The 21,940-nt window shown below is 40.6% G+C and overlaps 1 protein-coding gene across 3 annotated transcripts in view; it reads right to left on the reverse strand.

Moving 5' to 3' along the window:
- Positions 1 to 21,940, reverse strand: part of CCDC93 (coiled-coil domain containing 93) — a 100,098-nt gene that overhangs the window by 35,417 nt on the left and 42,741 nt on the right. For all 3 annotated transcript variants that reach the window (XM_003275182.4, XM_030801098.1, XM_030801099.1), the window contains 2 exons: positions 7,790 to 7,906; positions 1,808 to 1,870 (listed from right to left, as the gene is read on the reverse strand). In XM_003275182.4, coding sequence (XP_003275230.3) covers positions 1,808 to 1,870; positions 7,790 to 7,906 — 180 coding nt within the window. The remainder of the gene's footprint in view (positions 1 to 1,807; positions 1,871 to 7,789; positions 7,907 to 21,940) is intronic.

The following is a 21,940-nucleotide window of genomic DNA, read 5'->3' on the forward strand; positions in this document are numbered from 1 at the left end:
TGAAGAGGTAAAATCCAGGAAGCCTGGAGTGAAAGGGTTCAGAGCGCTCATTCTGCTCACTCTTAACCTTGATAGGTAAGGAGAACCAGGCCCAGAGGTGAAAAACATTAATTACACACAGGCTGACCAAATCAAGCTTCTTCAGAAGTTGTTCGGTACTAGGTTTTATACAGCTTCCCATTTCTCTAGATGGGAATTAGTCTGATTTTCCTATTAGATAGTAAGCTCCCAGAGAGGGCTCTGATGCCAGGCTGCCTGTATTTGAATCCTGACACCCCGCTGCATGGCCTTTGGCAAGTTATTTAGCCTCTCTGCCTTAGCTTTCCCATCTGCAAAAAGGAATGATGACTGCAGGAATGATATGCCCAGAGCAATGTTGGCTGCTGTTTTCATTTGAGGATAGTCTTATTACTGACTTAAATCACACTCTCCACCTTTTTATAACATGAAAAGGGCTCAACAAATACTTGATTTAGTATTTAGTATAAAAAGCCCCTTTATAAGTCCCTGATAGTTTATATCCTAAGGCATATAAATGTCTTAGAAAACTGATATCAAGATATTTTGCCTTTAATCTCTTCCAGATTGTTATACAAAGACAGATCCACGAATTGGCAAACTTCATGCCAGGGGCTCTGCAGCACTAAAAGTAATATCACAGAGGGCTCCCAACCCACAGGGCTTGCCATCTAATCCATAAGGAACGCAGTCACAGAGCAATGTAAAGGAAGCTAATCTGTCCAAAGGCAAGGCAGGCGTCTTTATGAACAATGAGAAAAAAATTATTCTAATTGCCATTCATGTGCCTGCCCTTTTGAAACATTCTGACAATAACTGAAGAGGTTAGTCCAGACCAGAATTGAAAAGCTTTGTCAGGTTTACATCAAGGTGGCAAATTAAGTGCTACACATCGCTACAGAATAAGAATTTTAAATTAGTAAATGTCATGTGAATTCTAGAAAAGTAGGGATACTGGGTTGGTTTCAGAGACGTCTTTGAAGATCCTAGCTTCCAAATTGTCCAGGAAGTACGAGGTAGGGACCCTGCAGTGAGGTCCTTCCATAGTACAGCTACAGTCCAAGCACCAAAATCACAAGGAAGACGGCTTTTCAAGTCTGGATGAGGATAGTTCTCTGTGGAAACCAAGGGACAGAAATATCTACACACTGCTCATGACAGAGGTGGCGGCAGAGGTGTCTGTTCAGCAATCACAAGTGGACAGTGAGCAGCAACAATGCTGATGTGAAGTAGCACACTTGCAACCTGGACTACAGACTGAATCGCAGGGTTCAAATGCACTCCCAGCCCTCCTTCTCCTTCTGCAGCCCTTCCCCCATTCTGCCTAGGAGATAAGTGGAAATTCTGAACAATTATATCACTCTGAGGTTCTCTCATCTTTCAAAAGACATCTCACTCTCAGGGAATTCAGGATCTTAGAGCTACTATATAAGCTGCTGTTTGAGGGGCAGGAGCTATTTACTGTGGGTGACATTGTGAGTTCTTCTTTGTGCCCCACCCAGCCTATCAGGCTCGCCTTCCCAGGAAGCCTTTCCTGACCCTCGCAGCCCACAGAGACCTCTCCCACCAAGACCGCTAAGGGACTAGAATGTGGCAGTGTGGGCAAACTGATGACATGGGTCTCACACTACCGTGTAACTGTCCTATGTCCTCAAACTGACTGCAGCCTCTGAGAATAGGATCCTGTCTCCCACACACAGACCGATGAAACATGTCATTCCATTAGTGGTGCAGGTCAAAAACAATTCTTGACAAGGGCCCACGGAAGAAGGAGAATCTATCTGCTCACCTCTGTCAGCGTTTTCTTGGCTTCATTATATCTGGCTTGTAGGCTGGTGTGACTTGCTCGCAGCTGTAAATGAAAGATAAAAGACATATGCTCTCATTTGATCCTTATGACAACACAGATGTGAATTTCACACATAAGAAAATGAAAGCACAGATTTAAACTGAGCAAATGTGAAAATTTTAGAAGGGTTGCCAACAACAGATGAATTAAAAAACCTCATATTTAATTAGCACCAAGTACATGTCAGCTGATGTACTAGGAATTTTGCATAAATTATATCACTGAATCTTTATACTCAGTGAAAAAAGACACTTTTCTTACTTTACAGATGAGGAAATAAAGACTCAGAGCAGTCAAGTTATTTGACTAAAGTCCCATAGCTGATAGCTTATGAGGCCCAGATCCAAATTCAAGTCCCTCTGACTTTTCAGTGGGGCTACAATCAATGCAGTTAACCCACTTGCCTGTTTGCAGAATACAAACAGCATTTCAGCACTTGAGATTCTAGCATAAGACTGGTTGGCAAATGATGACACATAGAAGATAGGATTCAGGACTTCAACACTAAGAGAATGAAAATAAATTACTTTTACTGTTCCAACTTACATAACTGTAACCTCACATCTTGAAAAAGTCAATTCCCTTTCTCTTGCTAAAACAGTGTATCCTTGTGTCCATCAACTTTTAGAAATTCGAAAACATTCCTTTAAATGCTCAAAAGGATTGTGTATTTTCACTTTTAAGGATACGAGGCAGAAAACCACCTTCAAACTTGTTATTAACTGGGTTCAAGTTAACAATGAGAAATTTTAACCTATATCTCAATGGTTATTTAAAAGTAACATGCCCCATCCTTGGGCCTGTAAGCAGCTTATTAACAGTTATGTCACCTTCAGAAATCATTACTCCAATCTAGTTACTAGTCTTCATGACTGATAAACAGTTATAATTCCAACAAGGCCTATCAAGAAGCCAACTGAAGCTGAGAGCAATGTGACAAAGGAGAGAGAAGTAGGTGGGTTCTGGTGCCTCCCTTTTCAAAGAGAGCCATCTGTGCAATGACAACTTTTATTAACCTGTTTGTGTAACTGGGAGATAAGGGTACTTTGGGAAAAAGTTTAGTTTTCTCTTTAAATCCCAGTGTTTTAACTGTTGATGTTTGCTATGGTCTGAATGTTAGTGTCTGCCCCAGATTTGTATCTTAGAACCTAATACCCAATATGACAGTTTCAAGAGGTGGGGTCTTTGAGAAGTGATTAAGTCATGAGGGCTCCAGCCTTGTGAATGAGATGAGTGCCCTTATAAAAGAGGCTCAGCCTGGGCAACAAAGTGAGACTCTGCTGTCTAAAAAAAAAAAAAAAAAAAAAAAAAAAAAATTAGCCAGGCATGGTGGTGTTCCTGTGGTCCCAACTATGTGGGAGGCTGAGGCGGAAGGATTGCTTCATCCCAGGAGGTTCAGGCTGCAGTGAGTTATGAACATGCTACTGGATTCTAGCGTGGACGATGGAGTGAGACCCTGTCTCAAAAAAATGAAAATGAAAGAGGCTTGAGTGGGCTCCCTTGCCTCTTTCCACCATGTGAGGAAGCAGCAACAAGGCATCATCTATGGACATCAGACACCAGATCTGTTGGTGCCTCGATCTTGGACTTCCCAACCTTCAGAACTGTAAGCAACAAATTACCACGTCTAAGGTATTTTGATAGAGAAGCCCAAATGGACTAAGACAAGGCTCTAGGAAAGGTCCCTGGGATCTTCCCACCTGCTTCACCCACCTTCTTGTGTAGCCTCTCACCCCTGCACCCACCTACTCATCTGACATTTACCCAATGCTCTGCTCAAATGAGGTGTATGGGAGAAAGAAAAGAACATGACACTGTAACTGTGGGATTAAAATATGAGAAGAGATGGGGCAGAGCCAGGCCCAAGGAAAGAGAGTCAGCTCCCCAACAGGGGGTTCAGGAACTTCACCAACAAAGACTTACCCCAGATGGATCCTGGCAGGGAAGTAAGAGCTTTCTAAGAAGAAAAGGCTCATCTCTTTTCTTTTCTTTAATTAATTTAACTAACAAGAGCTCTCTTTAATTCTTCATCTGACCATCTTTTCTTAAATAGGAAGTGTCCCAGTAGCTTAGCTTAGTTTTTATCTTGGTGGAGTCCTCCAGGATTCTCTTACCTCTATTTTCTTCTTCATCATTAACCCCTATGCTTACCCTAAAAATTCAGCTGCTGGTTAACACCACCTCTCTGGATTTCTCTCTTTCATCACTCTCAGGTTTCCTCTTAGCTACCTACCACCTGCACTCCATTCTATTCCTTTGCATATTCCCTCATTGGACCATGATATGATTTGGCTGAGTCCCCACCCAAATCTCATCTTGAATTGTGGTTCCCATAATCCCCGCGTGTCGTGGGAGGGATCAGGTGGAAGTAATTGGATGATGGGGGCGGTTTACCCCATGCTGTTCTCGTGATAGTGAGTTCTCATGAGAACTGATGGTTTTATAAGCATCTGGCATTTCCCCTGCTTGTACTTCTTCTTCCAGCCATCATGTGAAGAAGGACATGTTTGCTTCCCCTTCCGCCATGATTCTAAGTTTCCTGAGGCCTCCCTACCCATGCAGAACTGTGAGTCAATTAAACCTCTTCCTTTATAAATTACCCAGTCTCAGGTATGTCTTTATTAGCAGGGTGAGAATGGACTAATATTTCCTTATTTGTATAATGAGGATAATAATACTACCTCCCCTTCATAAGGACGTTGTGCAAACTGAGTTAATTTTGCAAAGTGCTTAGTAATTAGTAAGCAATACAAAGCACTTATTAGCCATTACTATTACTAACAGAGAGATGTCTGTGATAGAATACGTGAAATAAAAACTCAATTTTGTAACCATACCACTCACTCTCCCCAGGTGAGGGCATACGTGTTTGTAAAACCCTAAAAAAGGATGCATCTCAGATGCCTTCTGCCTGTATGACCTTGTAAAAGAGGTTGTGGGATTTAAAGAGTTTGGAATCCCTCACATACTACAGGTAGAAGTATAAATTGATAAAATAATTGATGAACAACTCAATAGTTTCTAGCAAAATCAAAAATGCATTTTTTGACAAGTTAGGGGACAAGTTAAATAAATCGAGTTACATATATACTATGTCACACTATCCAGTCACTAAAAAGAATGACGTAGATTTATATGCTTAAATTTTGGTTCAACCACTAACAAGCTATGTGACTACAGACAGCCTGCTTAATTTCTGTGTCTCAGTATCTTTATTTGTAAAGTGAGGAAAATAACAGTACCTCCCATTCATAAGGATGCTGTGTGAACTGAATGAGTTAATTTTATAAAGCACATAGTAATTACTAAGCAATAACAAAGCACTTATTAGCAATTACTATTACTGACAGAGAGACGTCTGTGATAGAATATGTGAAATAAAAACTCAATTTTGTAACCATACAAGTCACTCTCCCCAGGTGAAGGGGCATACATTTTTGCAAAGGCCTAAAAAAACCTTTGCCATTCCTGGCAAACACAGCAGACACAAACAGTAGCTTGCTCTATTTATTCTTATCTTTATATACTTCTATACTATTTAATTTATATTCAGCTTATCCCTACAATTTAAAAAAAGCGCTTGAAACATTTGAAAACTGACAGAAACAAAAGGAAAATGTGTTTAGTATATCTGCACGCACACAGAACCATGGAACACAGACTCTGAGCAAGTCTCTCCCCTCCCTACCTCATTTTCCTCATCCAGTTGGCCTAGCTATATGGTCAGGGATTATTGCATGTGCTGGTCATCATCTTTAATTACATTAAACATCACAATAATGATTGTTGTCTTTTAATGACAGCATGCTATGTTAAGCAGTATGCTTGAAAAATAACAGACTCTGGGTAAAAGTGTTCTGAACCAACCGCAAAACAGACTCAAGAGTCAGGGAGGATTGCCCTGTCAGCTGGACCAAGAATGAGTCAAGACTGCCATTTGCGTTGAGGCTTAGCATTGCTTCTCCCCAGGTTTAGACAGAAGGTAGAAGCAAATGTCCATTCCTGCTGGGATACTCTGGCTCCTGGAGTCCACAATAATCTCAAAACTATCTTCCCTCAGAGATAAAGACACCATAATAAGGAAGCCTCATCCTTGTCTCCTGCTCCTCCTGATTCTGTGATGAGTTCTTTTTGAACCATTATCACCAGCAGGGGTCAGGAGTAGGGACGATACTGTCTGAGTTGACAACTCATTAAAATGTCTAAACAAATAACTGAACAGAAACCAAATCACAGGCTATCTTTTCATCCTTCTTTGATCCAGAGCATTTAGCAAACCAACCTATTATTTGTTTAGCTATGGCAGAACAAATTCTAATAGAACAAATTCAAATAAAGAAATGATTGAGCAGGACCATCTGATAGGTTAATATCTTTTAAATATGTGGGACTAACTAAAAGCTAACAAGCTCAAAATGCCAATTGGTACCCATTTTTTTTTTCTTTTTTTTTTTTTTTTTTTGAGATGGAGTTTTGCTCTTGTTGCCCAGGCTAGAGTGCAACGGCGTGATCTCGGCTCACCGCAACCTCCACCTCCTGGTTTCAAGCGATTCTCCTGCCTCAGCCTCCTGAGTAGCTGGGATTACAAGCAGGCGCCACCATGCCAAGCTAATTTTGTATTTTTAGTAGAGACGGGGATTGTCCAAGTTGGTTAGGCTGGTCTTGATCTCCCAACCTCAAGTGATCTGCCCCTCCTCAGCCTCCCAAAGTGCTGGGATTACAGGCGTGAGCCACTGCACCTGGCGCATATTCATTCTCTTAATCTTCTTCTACGTGTATTCTTCTAATCTAATCTATTGCTAATGCAACTGAAGCACGTAACTTTTTATTGTCCAATGACTGTTGCTGAGTCAAACTTCCCAGCTTCCTCTTAGGTCTACTTTTCAGGGCAAATATATGAAGGTCTTTTCAAAACAGTCTCATATCACCAGGTATTACAGAACACCATCTCCTACAGCTCTTTTAAAAATGATCAAGTTTCCTCCATTTCCCTGCCATCAATAGTAGCAGTCCATGTCTAGACTACTGCATCAGCCTCCTACCTGTTGTCCCTGAATTCCTTCTCACCCAAGTCCAGTTAATTCATGCTCCTGCAGCAAACAGAATGGTCTTTACAATATGCAATTCTGATCATGCCACTCCCCTATTTAAACACGTCAATGGCTTCTGTTGTCCTTAACATGGCTTGGATGGTCCTGTTGATCAGACACTGCCAACCAACTGTCTTCATTCATGACTCTCTGGCCACAAAACAGACTGGCTAAGACCCTTCCTCCTCTGGTCTTTGTTCATGTTGTTCTGTAAGTCCATATAGCCCATACAGACTTCCTGCCCGGAAATACCCACTCATCTTTCCAGTCTCAGAACTCTGTGACCTGAGGCTAGGCCAGGTCTCCCTATTAGTCACTCACTCTCCCAGCTTCCTAGACTTCTCCTTCAAGCACTTAACACACCTGTAATTAAATGACAATGAGTGTGATGACTTCTCATTAGACCTTAAGATCCTTGACAGCAAGGATCATAAGTTGTTCTTCATTCATCCCATAGCTAGTTCAGTGCCTAGCACACAGTAGTGCTTGGTAAATATTTGTGAACTAATGCTATTTATTCTTGCCCTGTGATCTTTTCCTATGATCGAAGTTAGCAAATTTTTTCCACAAAGGGCTGGATAGTAAATATTTTAGGCTTTGTAGGTCTTATGGTCTTCTGCAACTACTCAACTCTGCCACTGTAGCCTGAAAGCAGCCACAGAAAATATGTAAACAAATGGATGTGTATATGTTGTAATAAAACTTTATTTACAAAAACAAGTGGCAACTGGACTGGCCCAAGCACCATAGTATGCCAACCCCTGTTCTGGAATCTCCTTTAACCAATCTACCATGAAGATCTTGAATAAACTTACAAAAAGAAAACACTGACCTCTTCAAGATGTTTGGTCTTTTGCACAATCTGTTTGTTCAAGGAAATGACTTTCCGGCGATGTAGCTGGGAGGTTCCTAATTTTTCTGGACTTTCTTCAGCTGATAGCTCAGACTGCTGTGGAAAAAAAGGATGGCAAATCCAAAGGATTTAATTAGTTGACCTTGGTTCACGTAATCAAGCCCTGTTCAATATGGGCAAAGCACTACTGGGCAGCCAGTCACACCAAGCCAGGGCATTTACAGGGGCCTGTTCAAAACCTGGCGTACAGAAGAGATTCTGACACAATGACCAAAATCCCTATCAACAGAACCTGCATTCTGGGCTGAGGAAACAGCATGTGTAAAAAAGTACAGGGACATAACTGTGGTTATGTCAATATCATATAGGAAACAGGTATCATCAAAAGGTCTTAAATAGGGGAATAACATGGCCATAATAATATCTTCACAGGACCATTCTGGAGTTATCAAGAATAATGAATTGATTCACTGTGATTGAAGTATTACAAGCAAATGGTTAAAAAGTCTAGCCATTCAGCAGCACTTATAATGAAGAGTCTCCCAACACATTTTCCATCACTTGGCCCACTCCAATTTAATCATTTCCTATTTCTGATGTTCTGGAGTTAACAGGGGATTGATTGGAAAGGGATTAAAGGTGCTGAGAGAGGTCACGTAGGAAAAGTTCTGCAACTGTATAAGGGAGGAGGGGGTGGAGAAGGATCCTCAGGACCAGGAGTGAGTGTGAGAGAGATCTCTGAACAAGATGATGAGGTGAATGTGGTAACATTTTCCAGGAGGGCAAATGGCCATTCCTGAAAAACCACACGAAGAAGTAAGCAGCTTAGTGTAGATACTGAATACAAACACCTGCCTCAAGACTCCTGTGAGAAGCCCAAGGAAAAAGAAATTAAAAGGTAGACCTTTTTGCAATAAGTACAATTATAATACTCCTTGGATGATTATAGTTTTATTAAACAGTCAAACACCAACAATAAAACATCTCCTTTCTTATAGTAAGTACCCCAATTCCAAGCTAATCATTGATTCTAAACTCATACGCAACAAAAACCATTTGGATATTCAACTTTCCCTGAATGTTTTAACAGTGATCCTAGGCTTGAAAGTCTAAGATATTTACCCACAGGAAAAAGAAATGGGAAAGTGAGGAGGAGGAGAAATTGGATGGCCATAACCATTTATTCTGGTTAAGGATTTCTCTGAATAATTCAGCAGTATTATTAATGGATGATGAGTTCTTCTGCTACTTAACTTTGGAGTTACAAAACAACCAGTAGGATACAGCTGCATAAAATGGTAAGAAACATCATTTTCTATCTCATGGGCTGGTAGGCCATAAAGGAAACAGAAAAACTAAGCATTTAGTATTACAACACATTTAGCCTTGAAACCTGGGACTGTGTAAAATGTCAACATTATTTTAGCTTTTAGGATTTCTGGGAATTGGAATTGACTTTTAAAACTAATTTTGGACACACCAAGATATTCACAACTTGTAGTATGGAGAAGGACAAACTATTTCTGAAAATTATTTGAGAGTATTAAAAAAAGGCGGCGGAAGAGGAAAGACGAGCCCCACTCTAAATCACTTACAAAAACAGAATTACAATTAACTACATCTCCTCTACTTTGATTGGATTGACCTGAACTATGCTATGAATTTGGCCACTTTTGTATGTTATGTATTTAATAGCTTTTTTATAGTTAATTTTAGCTTTGAGTTTTAATATTCAGCTTAGATTCCTTGACTTTGATTTCCAAAGTGTCATAAGCATATTCTCAGAGCATTGTGCTTTACTAGCCGAATTACATAAGCCTTCTATTCGTGCTTTTCTGATACCTGAAACAGAACTAATTTCCCATACAGTATGTCTCTATGTTTGGTGTCAGGATTATGCTTGAGTATCCTGACCTCCTCCAGATGCCTGTCAGGCTTGGAGACTGAGACGTGGGCAGGCAGGCTCCAGTGGATCCACGTATCACTCACCTTCCAGACTTCCTCCAGTGTGTGGGGGCTGAGTAAACTCATTCAATTCTGTTCTGCAGCTTTGGCATGGATTGGGTGATGTCTCTGACTGTTAGCAAGCTTTCTTGCTCACAAACTGCTTTTATGGCCAAAGTCCTAAGAAAATAAAAACTGCATACCCCCACCCAGCTTCCATGCTCTCGTATTACTGTATGTGGCACACATACAGCTTTGTTTTAAAATTATGATCTTCAAACTTCACTTACAAGAATTCTTCTTGCAGGAAAACCAGCAGCTATCTTGATATGTGTCAAGATTATTTCCATTGATAGCTATCTATTTAAGTCTGAATTTTGAGCCACATGCTCCCTCAAAACCCTGTCAGAAGGTCTCAGAGGCCAAATACCTTTTCATAATAATAGTATGTTATTTGCCTTTTCACTCTTCTTCTCATGATTATACAGTGACATCTTCCAGATGTTATACGACATGTGATATCATTGCTCTGATGTTAATATTAATGTGCTCATTATTATTTGTAAGTAAATACATAAGCTATTGGGTATGAATTAATTAATATGTTATTGTCAATGAATACATAAGCTACTGTAAGTGAATTAAAATACATAAGCTATTGAGTCCTCAGTTATTTTTAACAGTCTGGGTCCTGAAAGTATTATAAAATGTTGAGAACTGCTACTTTAATCTAAGGAGCCTGGTTCACTTGGTAATCCACCCATGGACTGGGACAGTCAATGGAGTGGGCTCATCAAGTGGCCAGCCATCATTTATATAACACTGAGAGGGAAAAGTTCTTTCTGATTCTACTCTTTTACTAGACCCGTGATTCAGACAACCATACAAACAGAGAGAAAATGCTCGCAATGCACAGAAAAAAAATCTTGAAATCTCTATAGGTACCTCTATCATATCTGTTATAATAGTATACGTTCCAAGGAAACATGGGCTTTCAAAATGCTCTCTTTTATCCGTAGGTAATAATTCTTAGTGCTGTGTGGAGTCCTGTAAATGTACATTTACTGGTGCACAGTACATATAAACTTGTAAGTTCCTCTGTTTGCCTTTGAGTTTAGAGACAGTGCTATGGGAAGCTGCTTTGTTTAATGGGAAGTTATTTTTAGTCAGATAAAACAGTTTATTATTGAGCTGAAATGAGAGTTCCTAATCTAGTAAACAGAAAGCTGACTGCTCTGTTTTTCAAACACACTTTTTATTAAGCAATCTAAATTTTTTGTTTCTCAAAGCCAAGAGAACTCAGACTGATGAAGACAGGAACAGGTCCATAAACCAGCAGGTCTCATCTAATGGTTCATTCACTGAGAGATACGATGAGAAAGAAAACTAGATGACCAACGTGGATTTTGAATGATGAGACAAAGTCAGACAGAAGGAGAAGAGGAAAAGGGGCTTTACACTAAATCCTTGACAGAAAAAATTTAAATCCTAGAGCATCTTAACAGATTTCTGCTTCCAAAATGCAACATCTGTCAAAGAACATCAACCATCTACAAATATTCCATTTGTGTTTACATTGCAGTGAGGGCTAAAGTGCCAATCTAATTTGTTCAACATTTTCAGATTAAGAACGTGCTTTCAAAACCACATTGTGGATTAAGATGACTTCTAGTGTAAATTCAGTGTTTTCTAATAACTGACAGATATTCACAACTTCTATTTTTAGAGGAAACAGATTTAAATGTCACCAAATAATATTAGTCTAGTTCAAAATGGTAAATTCCCAAGAGAAGCAAAAAATGATTACTTTAGCTGAAACTATATACTTTTATAATTGAAAGAGACCCAAAAGGTTATTTACACATCAACTTTCTAATACAGGGTTCTCTCCTATATCATCTCCCTACCCCACCAAAATATGGTCACTAAGCTGACAATAATAAAGAATTCCTATCTTACAAGGTACCAGGAGTTCTCTACACTAAATAGATGGACTTCAATTTTTGGCACCCTGACTGACCAATTAAGGACAAGTAGGCTGGGCGCAGTGGCTCACGCCTGTAATCCCAGCACCTCCAGAGGCCAAGGTGAGTGGATCACTTGAGGTCAGGAGTTCAAGACCAGCCTAGCCAACACGGTGAAACCCTATCTCTACTAAAAATACAAAAATTAGCCAGTCATAGTGGCATACGCCTGTAATCCCAGCTACTTGGAAGGCTGAGGCATGACAATTGTTTGAACCCAGGAGGTGGAGGTTGCAGTGAGCCGAGGTCACACCACTACACTCCAGCCTGGCAGCAGAGTGGGACTCTGTCTCAAATAAATAAATAAAGAAAAGTAAACAGACTATGTGAAATATTTCTTTAAAAATGTTTTTAAATCTAAGAACTAGCAAGAATGTTAAATTTCACAAGGCCGAAAAGTAACTGAAAGTGGGAATCCAGGAATGTATGTGTACCCACTGAAGTTGGCTTTTTTTCCTGAGAGTATTTGCCAAAACCTGATGATCACAAACTTTGATTTTTACAATTCAGTAACAACTTTTTACCACATAAATTTTGATACAGCTGTAAGAGGGAAAAAATCCACAATGAGATTTTGTAACAACAGATTGGACTTCATGCAGTTCTGCAATCCTAATTCGCACACTACTTTGGTCCAAAAAACCCATGAGTAAGGACTAGGTATAAAATGCACTTGAGCTGAAGTAAACCAAGGTGCTTGGCAGAAGCAAAAGCAGATCTTCCCTGAAAGAACAGAGCTTCAATCCTAGGCCTCAAATAGTTCCTACAGATAAATTTCCAAGGAATATGGGGCTCACACTCAAAAATCAAAGGCAAACAAGAAGTCAAACTACCATAAACGAAAGCCAGCGAAAACAGACAGCAGAACTGTATCTGTAAAGACTTATTCAAATATACCCCCTCCCAATGCACACACCATATGCACACAACCATGCCCATTCCCCACTAAAGCAACAGATTAAATCTAATCACTCTTTCAGATAACAGTTCAACTAAGTGTCCACAGCTCTTCCACCTGTCCTTTCTATAACAAGATGCTGACACCTTCCACCACCTTGGCTGTTATCCTAGTTTGTAAGTGAACTTCTAAAGCACTCCTGATGATGTGTGACCACTGCAGATAGGAGGGAATCATCCACTTTGCCTGATCTATATTCTGCTTCCAAAAATGAAACTCAATACATGAATGCTCTTTTCAATATTTTTAAAACCCACTAATGAAATTCCATGAATTTCAAAAACCCATAGTTATGTAACCTTGTTGAGTCTAAGGCTTTGCTTTGGGTCCCACAGTGAGTAATGCGGTGTGCCTGCTCAGAATGCACTTAACATTTAGGAGGTGTGAACAAAATCTAAAACCTCCCCTTTAATCCCCATACACTACTGTCAGGTCAGATGGCATTCTCACCAAATCATGAATTGGTACAACTCACTTTTCTGAAATTCAACAGTTTTTACATTTTTCTTAAGTGATGTTCCAATTATCTTTGCAAGTGATGCTTTAAGTGATGCTCAAATCTGGCAAGGCTAAAGTCCAAGTCTTTATGCAAATTGATAAGGACTCTGAAATGTATAAGTTGTGCTGTGTGGCTTGAGACCATTTTACCAGGCTGACAATTCATTAGTTGATACCATTATCTTTGCAGTTAGGTATTGTATCCTAACTACGTAACAGTCTCTCCGAATTCAGGAAATCTTAGAGCCGTTTGTAAACAGAAACATATTTACATTGTTCTCTCCAGATTTACAGGGTTCCTTACTCTCTTAACTCTGATTAAAATTTTGAATCTCTCTCCCCACCTTCCTTGGCTTATTTCAGCTAATCTTTACTCAGATCTTATTGTGTGGGGGCACGGTGGTATGCACTGGGGAAGTGGGAAAAGACAAAGACCATACCTCTGGCCCTTCATAATCTAGCCAGACAAAACCAGCTAATTCGTAAGTAAAGGTGTTGCATCCTCTGCATTCTCCTCAATGCCTAAATTGTGTCACAGAGGAAAACAGTTTTGAAAGCTGCTGTTGTTCCTTCCTCTCCCTCTCTTCCTTTCTTCTTTCCTTCAGCAAATATCTGTGAAAACCCAATTGTGTTGGGCACTGAGAGTATACTATAATCCTAGCCCTCCTGGAAAGCAAACATTCTAGTCCTGGGAGACAGGCAAAGAGACAAACGAAACAGTGCTTGAGGGAAGTGCTACAAAGGAGATAAAGAGTTATCTCTACAACATCACTGAAGAGCCACTTCTAAGAAGTAGAAATTTTTTTTTTTTTTTTAAGAGACAGGGTCTCACTCTGTTGCCCAGGCTGGAATCCAGTGGCATGATCATAGCTCACTGCAACCTCAAACTCCTGAGCTCAAGCAATCCTCCTGCCTCTGCCTCCCAAGGAGCTGGGACTGGAGGTACATGCCACTATACCCAGGTCATTTTTAAAAAATATTTTGTAGAGATAGGGGTCTCACCATGTTGCGCAGGCTGGTCTCAAACTCCTGGCCTCAAGCGATCCTCTCACCTCAGGCTCCCAAAATGCTTGGATTACAGGCGTGAGCCTCTGTGCCTGGCCCAGAATCATTGCTAATGGCTATCAGGTGAGTCTCCACAAAGTCTTCAAGTGATCCGTTATCTTCTACTGAGTATTTATTATGAATGAAGCAACAGGAATACAAAGATAAAAAATGAAATACTGGCCCTCTAAAACTTTAGAGGTTAGGAATATGATTTATGCAACACCTATTATGTTATGTGAAGAAATAGTATCTAGAATGAAGGGGTTTAAAAATCTACCTAGGCCCCCACCCCTCCTGGTTCCAACCTGGGTTTTTCTATCTGTGGCCACAATAGGAGGTTTCCAAGAGACAAACACGCCCACCCCTTTCCTGTCCCATACTACATTTCTCCCCAACTCCACAAACCGATGCTGCTAGCAAGTGGTAACACTTTTGAGTTGGGGCAGGATGATAGGATTGGAAACACTCATATCTAAGCGTATTAGAAATCACACAGGTGGCAGATCAGGCTGATTTTCTAACAAAGCAGCCAGGGTGCCCGGGCTGCTAAGCTTCCTGTTACTTTCTGGCCCAGGCAATGTCCCTGGGGTGTGGTATCTTCACTCAGTCCTAAGCCCTTCCCTTTTCCATTTCTCACCCCATGGTATGATTTGAAAAGTCACCCATTCTGCCTGGTTATTATCAGGCAAAAATATTTTAATATCAATTATGCCAACAACTTTTCTTTGGGCAGAGACTGTCACTTCAAATGATAACACAAACCTAGTAGCACCTGGCAGCCACTTTATAGGCACACAAATTGTATTATTCTGTAATTTATGTCTTCACAAGTTGACTGACTCCTTACTGGAAGCCCCTCAGGGCCGCAACCCTGACTCACGCGTAACGCAATCCTTGTCCCCTACACTTGACACTGTCTGGATGCAGGATCTACTCAATAGGTGTTTGCTGAAAGAAGAAATATATCTAATCACTCTTTCACATGACAGTGATTATGAGGCCAATTCCATCAGTTCTCTGGCAGAAAAAAAAAAAAAAACAAGCTGAAGACTTAAAACATAAAAAGATTGTACTAATTTAAAATTATATTTTCAGAAGACTTCATACATTTGGAAAAAGTGTAAGAGTTACAAACCTAGGGTGGAGAAATAACAACGTGAAGGCAACTACTAAGAGGACAAAGGATATATTAACAATTGATTCTTTTGGGTCAATTCCCTCCAACTTTGTTAAATAAATTTCCTGAAGGCCTAGTAGAAACGAAGCCCTTATGGGGGTGCTAGCCACCGTGTGTGCGCCATAACTGTTGGTAGAAAAGCAATCCCTGTCTCCTACTCTTTCTAGTTCAGAGGGGCTGCCAATCACACCCAACTCCTGGCAACAATGGGCCTGGGGAGAAATCTGTGACCTAAGCCATGACAAACAGAGGACAGTCCTTCCTTAGGATTTTATATACTGATGGAGGAAGGGGGCAGTAAGACAGAAACTGTCTACAGTCAGGCCTCCAAGGTGATGAGGCCGAGACAGAGACAAAGCGAAGCAAGGGTAAAGGGATATGGCAGGGCCATTTGAGTCCCCCCTAAGGAATTCCAGTTCTGAGCGCTGACAAAGGCTCCCTTTTGCTTATAGCAACATGCTGGGTGGAATTCCTATTACTTGCACCCAAAAGGCTTAAAAGGCAAAAGGTCCAAGTTAGTGAGTGACAGAACTGAAGAGGCAGTCTTCTCTGCTGATTGCATCATAAAGTGGAATAAAAATCATCATGATAGATGGGGACAAGATCTGCTCTAATCAAATGTGGCTGTCTGCTTTTTCTAGAAGAGACCCTTTCCTTTGTGTTTTTTCATAAGTACATCCTTGACCATACCCAAGCTCTAATTATCTGGTGAGATTCCCCAGGTGCTCTGGAAAGATATGACTTCAAGATAGAGCAAAGGCTTCTAACTGCCAGAGAATGATTCTCAGAATCAAAACGTCAGAGGCAATGGTGCCAGAATTTCTTAATTGCTGGACAGGAAAATTTCCAAAACCCATTAAGGAAAAATTCCTTTCACAAATAAGTCCCTTGATGATCTAAAATACACCTTGCTATGGAAATGAGATCAAGATGTTGACATTCTTCGGGCTAGGATATTACCCTCCCACTGCCTTTTTTTTCTGAAACAGTCTCTTTCTATCACCCAGGCTGGAGTGCAGTGGCGTGATCTCAGCTCACTGCAACCTCCACCTCCCAGGTTCAAGCTACCAATCCCACCTCAGCCTCCTAAGTAGCTGGGATTACAAGCACGTGGCACCACATCCAGCTAATTTTTGTATTTTAGTAGAGACAGGGTTTCACCATGTTGGCCAGGCTGGTCTCAAACTCCTGACCTCAAGTGATCTGCCTGCCTCAGCCTTCCAAAGTTCTGGGATTACAGGCGTGAGCCATCATGCCTAGCCAGATATTACCCTTTAAAGAACTGCATGAGAACATATTAATGTGGTATTCTCCAGAAACATGAAGAGTCACTTAGATACTCCAAATAGAAACTTCCACGGCTTTCAGCAGCTTAGGTTTATGGTGTGTTAAGTGCCTGGGCTGAGCTGCACCATTTTCACTTTTTCTTGTTTCTGTGGTTAGTTCCCAGTATGCCCTAGCTACCAATAGCCCAAGGTAGGCAGTTGAATAGTGGGACAGTCTAAGGAGGCACAGCCACAGCCAAGCCTGGAAGGCAGACACTAAGGATGGTAAAGGAAGCTGTCCCTGCTTCTCCCTAAGGAAGCTCCACCTAGCCAAGGAGAAAGGTTGCAAAGTCAAACAGTCCTGTACTCAAACCTGGAACTTATTAGCTGTATGGCACTGGACAAGTCACAATCTCGTTTCTTTGCCTGCAAAATGGATATAATGTCACGTAATCATTTATAGAGTACCAACACTGGCGGGCCCTTGGCAAGACTCTCAGATTACAGACAAGAGTAAAGGTGGTCCACAGCCACATAAAGATAGTTTCAACTGCATGTAAGTATAATGATGGAGGAAGGCAAAGGATTATAAGCAAGAAGGCAGCCTATATGAATTAAATGAGATAATTTTTTAGAATTAAAAAATAAGAACTAAATGAGATAATCGTACACAAACAATCTGCATGGAGAGGCACTCAGGGTAGATTCTGATTCACCAAGACAGATCGGTGCCTCTAGAGCTATAAAATATTCAGATCCTTTAGAGCTACAAAATGTTCCAATATCCTGTCTTAGGGAGAAGTCGACCAATGAATGATTTAGTTGGCAGACTAAGTATTAAAGCGGTCAAAATGGTGTATGGTTAGTTAGCATGCAGCATTAGGGAAAGTGCCTTCCTGCCCTCCCAGGGACCTTGCAACTTCCCTGGCCCAGCTTCCTTTTCTTTCTTTTGGCTCCTATCAGGCTTAGGGGGTTGTAGGGTGGAAGTATTTTTTGGACAGTCAGACATTTCAGTTTTCTGTAAGTCAGAGTAATAGATTCTTCTTCCCTGTAAAAATAAATGCTATGATGCGGTGAGAATATTAGACATGAACACCAAAAGCACAGTGGTACTTCTTCTAGCACATTCAGGGAAGGGTGTTACCCTTTGGAAACAATGGCAGATGGACCTACTCAGCCTAGAGTCTATGGACACTCATGAATTATGTATCTGGAAGCTTCTTCACATTCCTCTTTCTGCTGCTCTACAAGAATCATATTGAGTTACATATCTCAGGAACTTTGAGATACATGTTATGTTACACTCTTATAAGAAACTTGTGAACTTTACCAGTAAAAGAAAATTCTGCACGTTTTTTACCTTGTTTTTATATCCCAGTGCCTGTCAAGTTTCCAAACACTCACATCAGGCAGGCTATTCAATTTATTCCTTGGTCACAAAATCATTTTTACACTTGATCCTCTCCGCAAATTATCCTTTCCCCTCTTCATAAAGAAAAAAAAAAATCTTGATCTCAGCCTAAGTGAGTTTTTCTCAGATAGTACCAACACCTTCCCTCCTGGGCATTCCTCAATCCCATCTCTATTTTCAAGGTGTATTACTGAGACCCTGAAGGTGGCAGCATTGCCAGTGTCCAGTTTCAGCCCAATCTGTGGCAGTATGATTAAAAGACCAATAAGCAAACCATGGTGGACAACTCTACAACGGCCCCATGATTCTCACCTGCTGATATTCACACCTGCCTTTGTGTAACCCCTTTCCTTTGGGTGTGGATGGAAGCTGTGCCTTGCTTCTAACCAACAGAATACACCACAGAGAAGAGGCAGTCTTTTGATTATATATATGTAATTACGTTACATAAGTCTATAACGCCTGCCCTGCAGGGAGAAGCCCTCCCTTGCTAGCTTTGATGAAATAAGTGGCAATGTAGGGGAGGCTCATGTGACAAGGAACTGAGGGTAGCCTCCAGCTAACGGCCAGCAAAAACTGGTGACCTCAGTGAGCAGGTTGCAAGGTACTGAATGCTGCCAACAACCATGTAAGCTTGGAAGCAAATCCTTCCCCAGTAGAGCCTCAGATAAGACTGCAGCCTTGTAAGAGTCACAGAGGGTGCTGCTAAGCTGTGCCCAACTGCTGCCCCACAGAAACAGTGAGATAATAAATGTGTGTTATTTTAAGTGACTACATTTGTGGCAGTACTGCCACACAATAGCAGATAACCACACAAACAACGTGAGAATGAGAAAAGCAGCCCCTGACATCTGAAAGCTAGCCTGGTACTATTAGCAAGGCATTGATGTTGGTGGGAGGCTGACTTGCACTCATAACCAGGCCTTGTTGCAAAACATAAACAATTTCAAAGAACACCAATACCAGACAGCGCCACCCTATGACTATGAGTATGTCCGAACATGGACGAAAACATAAACATTGTCTGAATCACAAAAATGACCAAATATCTCCTATTGGGCTATTACGCATACATAGCTTTAACCTTGATTCATTTTCCCCATGTCTTAGAGATAAGATTTATTAAGATATTCATTGACAGACTCACCCCTCCTTACAGCATCGAACCCAAAGCAAAGCCCCACTTCCTTGAACCCTCCTTCAAGTCACCTTACATAAGTCCAAATCCTATACTAAGTCCTTTCTGACACTCTCTTACTGAAAGACCCCATGATTCCCATTGGTATGTGTTCTCCCTCACTACAAGCAGCAATACGCCCCACTTGTTCAACCACAGATATGTTCCTAGTTGAACAAAACTAGGTCTTTGACTGGACAGCGCTGACAAAACAAAAACAAATCAAGCAAATAACAAAAACACCATGCATGACTTTACCACAGAACTTGCATAAAATAGAAGTATAAACCAATAAAACAAGAAAGAGGCCATACTCAGTTGAGCTATAAGACATAAAAACAGAATCAACTATCTCCAAATGAGTAGAAAGAAATTATCTGACAAACAGTAGTAGGATAAGTGGATATGAATAGGAAAACTAGGACAGGTCCCCACTTTAGGCTAAAGAAGAATAAATTCTACATAGGTTAAAGAATTAAACATAATTAATAAAAGACCAGCTGACATGCATTAACTATTTTACCAGATCCATGGAGAAACAATGAACCTCTCATTTGGAAACAAGAACAAAAAAAAAGACTGACCAACTTGAGTACAAATTCCTTGTATATAATGAAAAACAATACAAAAGTAAAATAAAGTGCCTGAGAAATACTTGCATCACAGTGACAATATATTTAAATCTGACGTATAGACTTTATTCAAATTCACAAGGAAAACATTACTAGAGTATAGTCTATAACAGACAATTCAGAGAATAACACAGAGTAAACAGTCCTGTATTCAAACCTGGAACTTATTAGTTATATGGTACTGGATGAATTCTCTGTAACCTGTACTTACACAGAACCATCTTCAATCCTCTCAGTGGTCTACAGAGCTGCCATTTTATAGTTACTACAGTAACAAGTTACACAAACAAAAAAATCAAAGCTGCAAATATTGGCGGCATATGCTGGGAAGTCCCTTCACAACTGATAGTATTTTATGTAGTTGTAACACACAGAGGGAGTCATAACCAATCATCCAACACCTAGAAAACCTCTCAGCAGAAACTATCTGATCATATTTCACAATATTATCCACAATGGCAAACAGAAACAACTTAAAATTGTGTCTAACAAAAAAAAGTTTAATGAATTGTGCTGTATTAACACATAAATTATGTAGTTATTAAAATAAACGGGAACGGCCAGCCACAGTGGCTGAGACCTGTAATCCCGGCAGTTTGGGAGGCTGAGGTGGGAGGATGGCTTGAGCCCAGGAGTTCAACACCAGCCTGGGCAACATGACAAAACCCCATCTCTACAAAAAATACAAAACTTTGCCAGGCACGGTGGTATGTGCCTGTAGTCCCAGCTACTTGGGAGGTTGAGACGGGAGGATCACCTGAGCCTGGGAGGCCAAGGCTAAAGTGAGCTGAGATTGTACTACTGCACTCTTTTCCTGGGCAACAGAGTGAGATCCTATCTCAGGAAACACACACACACACCCATACACACAAACACACACTTAGAAAAATAAAAATAAATAAACGGGAAGGCTAGAAAATATTTAGGATGTGATGTGACAAAACAAAAAAGAATGAAGACTACAAAAATGAAAATAAAGCTATCGACAGCTGAAGAGTTATAATGTGCCAGGCACCGTTTGAGGCATTTTGGTCACATTTCATTTAATCTTCCCAACACCTGTCAGAAAAGTAATATTATTCTCATTTTATAAAGCAGATACTAGGGCAAAGAGAGGTTAAACATATGGCCAAGGTCACACAGCTGGGAAATGGAAAAGGCAGAAATGAACCAAGATATGGTTTCAAATGGTGTGTTTTTAATCACTGCACTCACTCACGGTCCTACCTCTTTTAGACATATATGATGATTGCAACTATACACAACTATGAAGATCTGGGAACAAACACCGTAAAATAATATGCAAATGTGAAATAACTGCAATATGGGAATAGGATTAAAGGCAATTTAATTTTGAAAAACCATCAGCTTTAATGCTATATTACCTACCCAATGAAAACAACACAATTAAGTAATGAATGTTTGACACCTCCGCTTCTCCACCAGAAGTTTAACTACAGTCATCTCTTAGTATATGTGGGGGATTGGTTCAAAAACCACCTGCATATGCCAAAATCTGTGCACACTCCATAGTCAGCTGTACAGAACCCATATATATGAAAAGCTGGCCCTCCATATACACTGGTTTTGCATCCCATGAATACTGTAGTTTCCATACACATCTGGTTGGGAAAAAATCCACATGTAAGTGGACCCACACAGTCCAAACCTGTGTTGATCAAGAATCAACAGCATATATGTCCTTAGAAAAAATCTTGGCACTGCTTCCTGTCCAAATTACTCCTAATTTCACTCTTTTCTAGAAGAATGGAATGGAGGTAGAGAATGGTCCAAGACAGATAAAACAGAATGTATCCATCAGAGTTGGATAGAGATCACTGGTCAAGGGTGAGGAAGAAAAACCTTATTAGGAGATAAAGACACAGAGAGATCCAGAAGGAGACGTGCAAAATGCAGAATAACTGGGGAAGTCAGGTGAGCTTCAGGAGTCCTAGGCAGGGGAAAGTGTGCAAAGAGAGACGCACTGCCAACCACAG

This window comes from Nomascus leucogenys, chromosome 20 (genome assembly GCF_006542625.1).
Source record: "Nomascus leucogenys isolate Asia chromosome 20, Asia_NLE_v1, whole genome shotgun sequence".
In the NCBI taxonomy this organism is placed as follows: Eukaryota; Metazoa; Chordata; class Mammalia; order Primates; family Hylobatidae; genus Nomascus; species Nomascus leucogenys.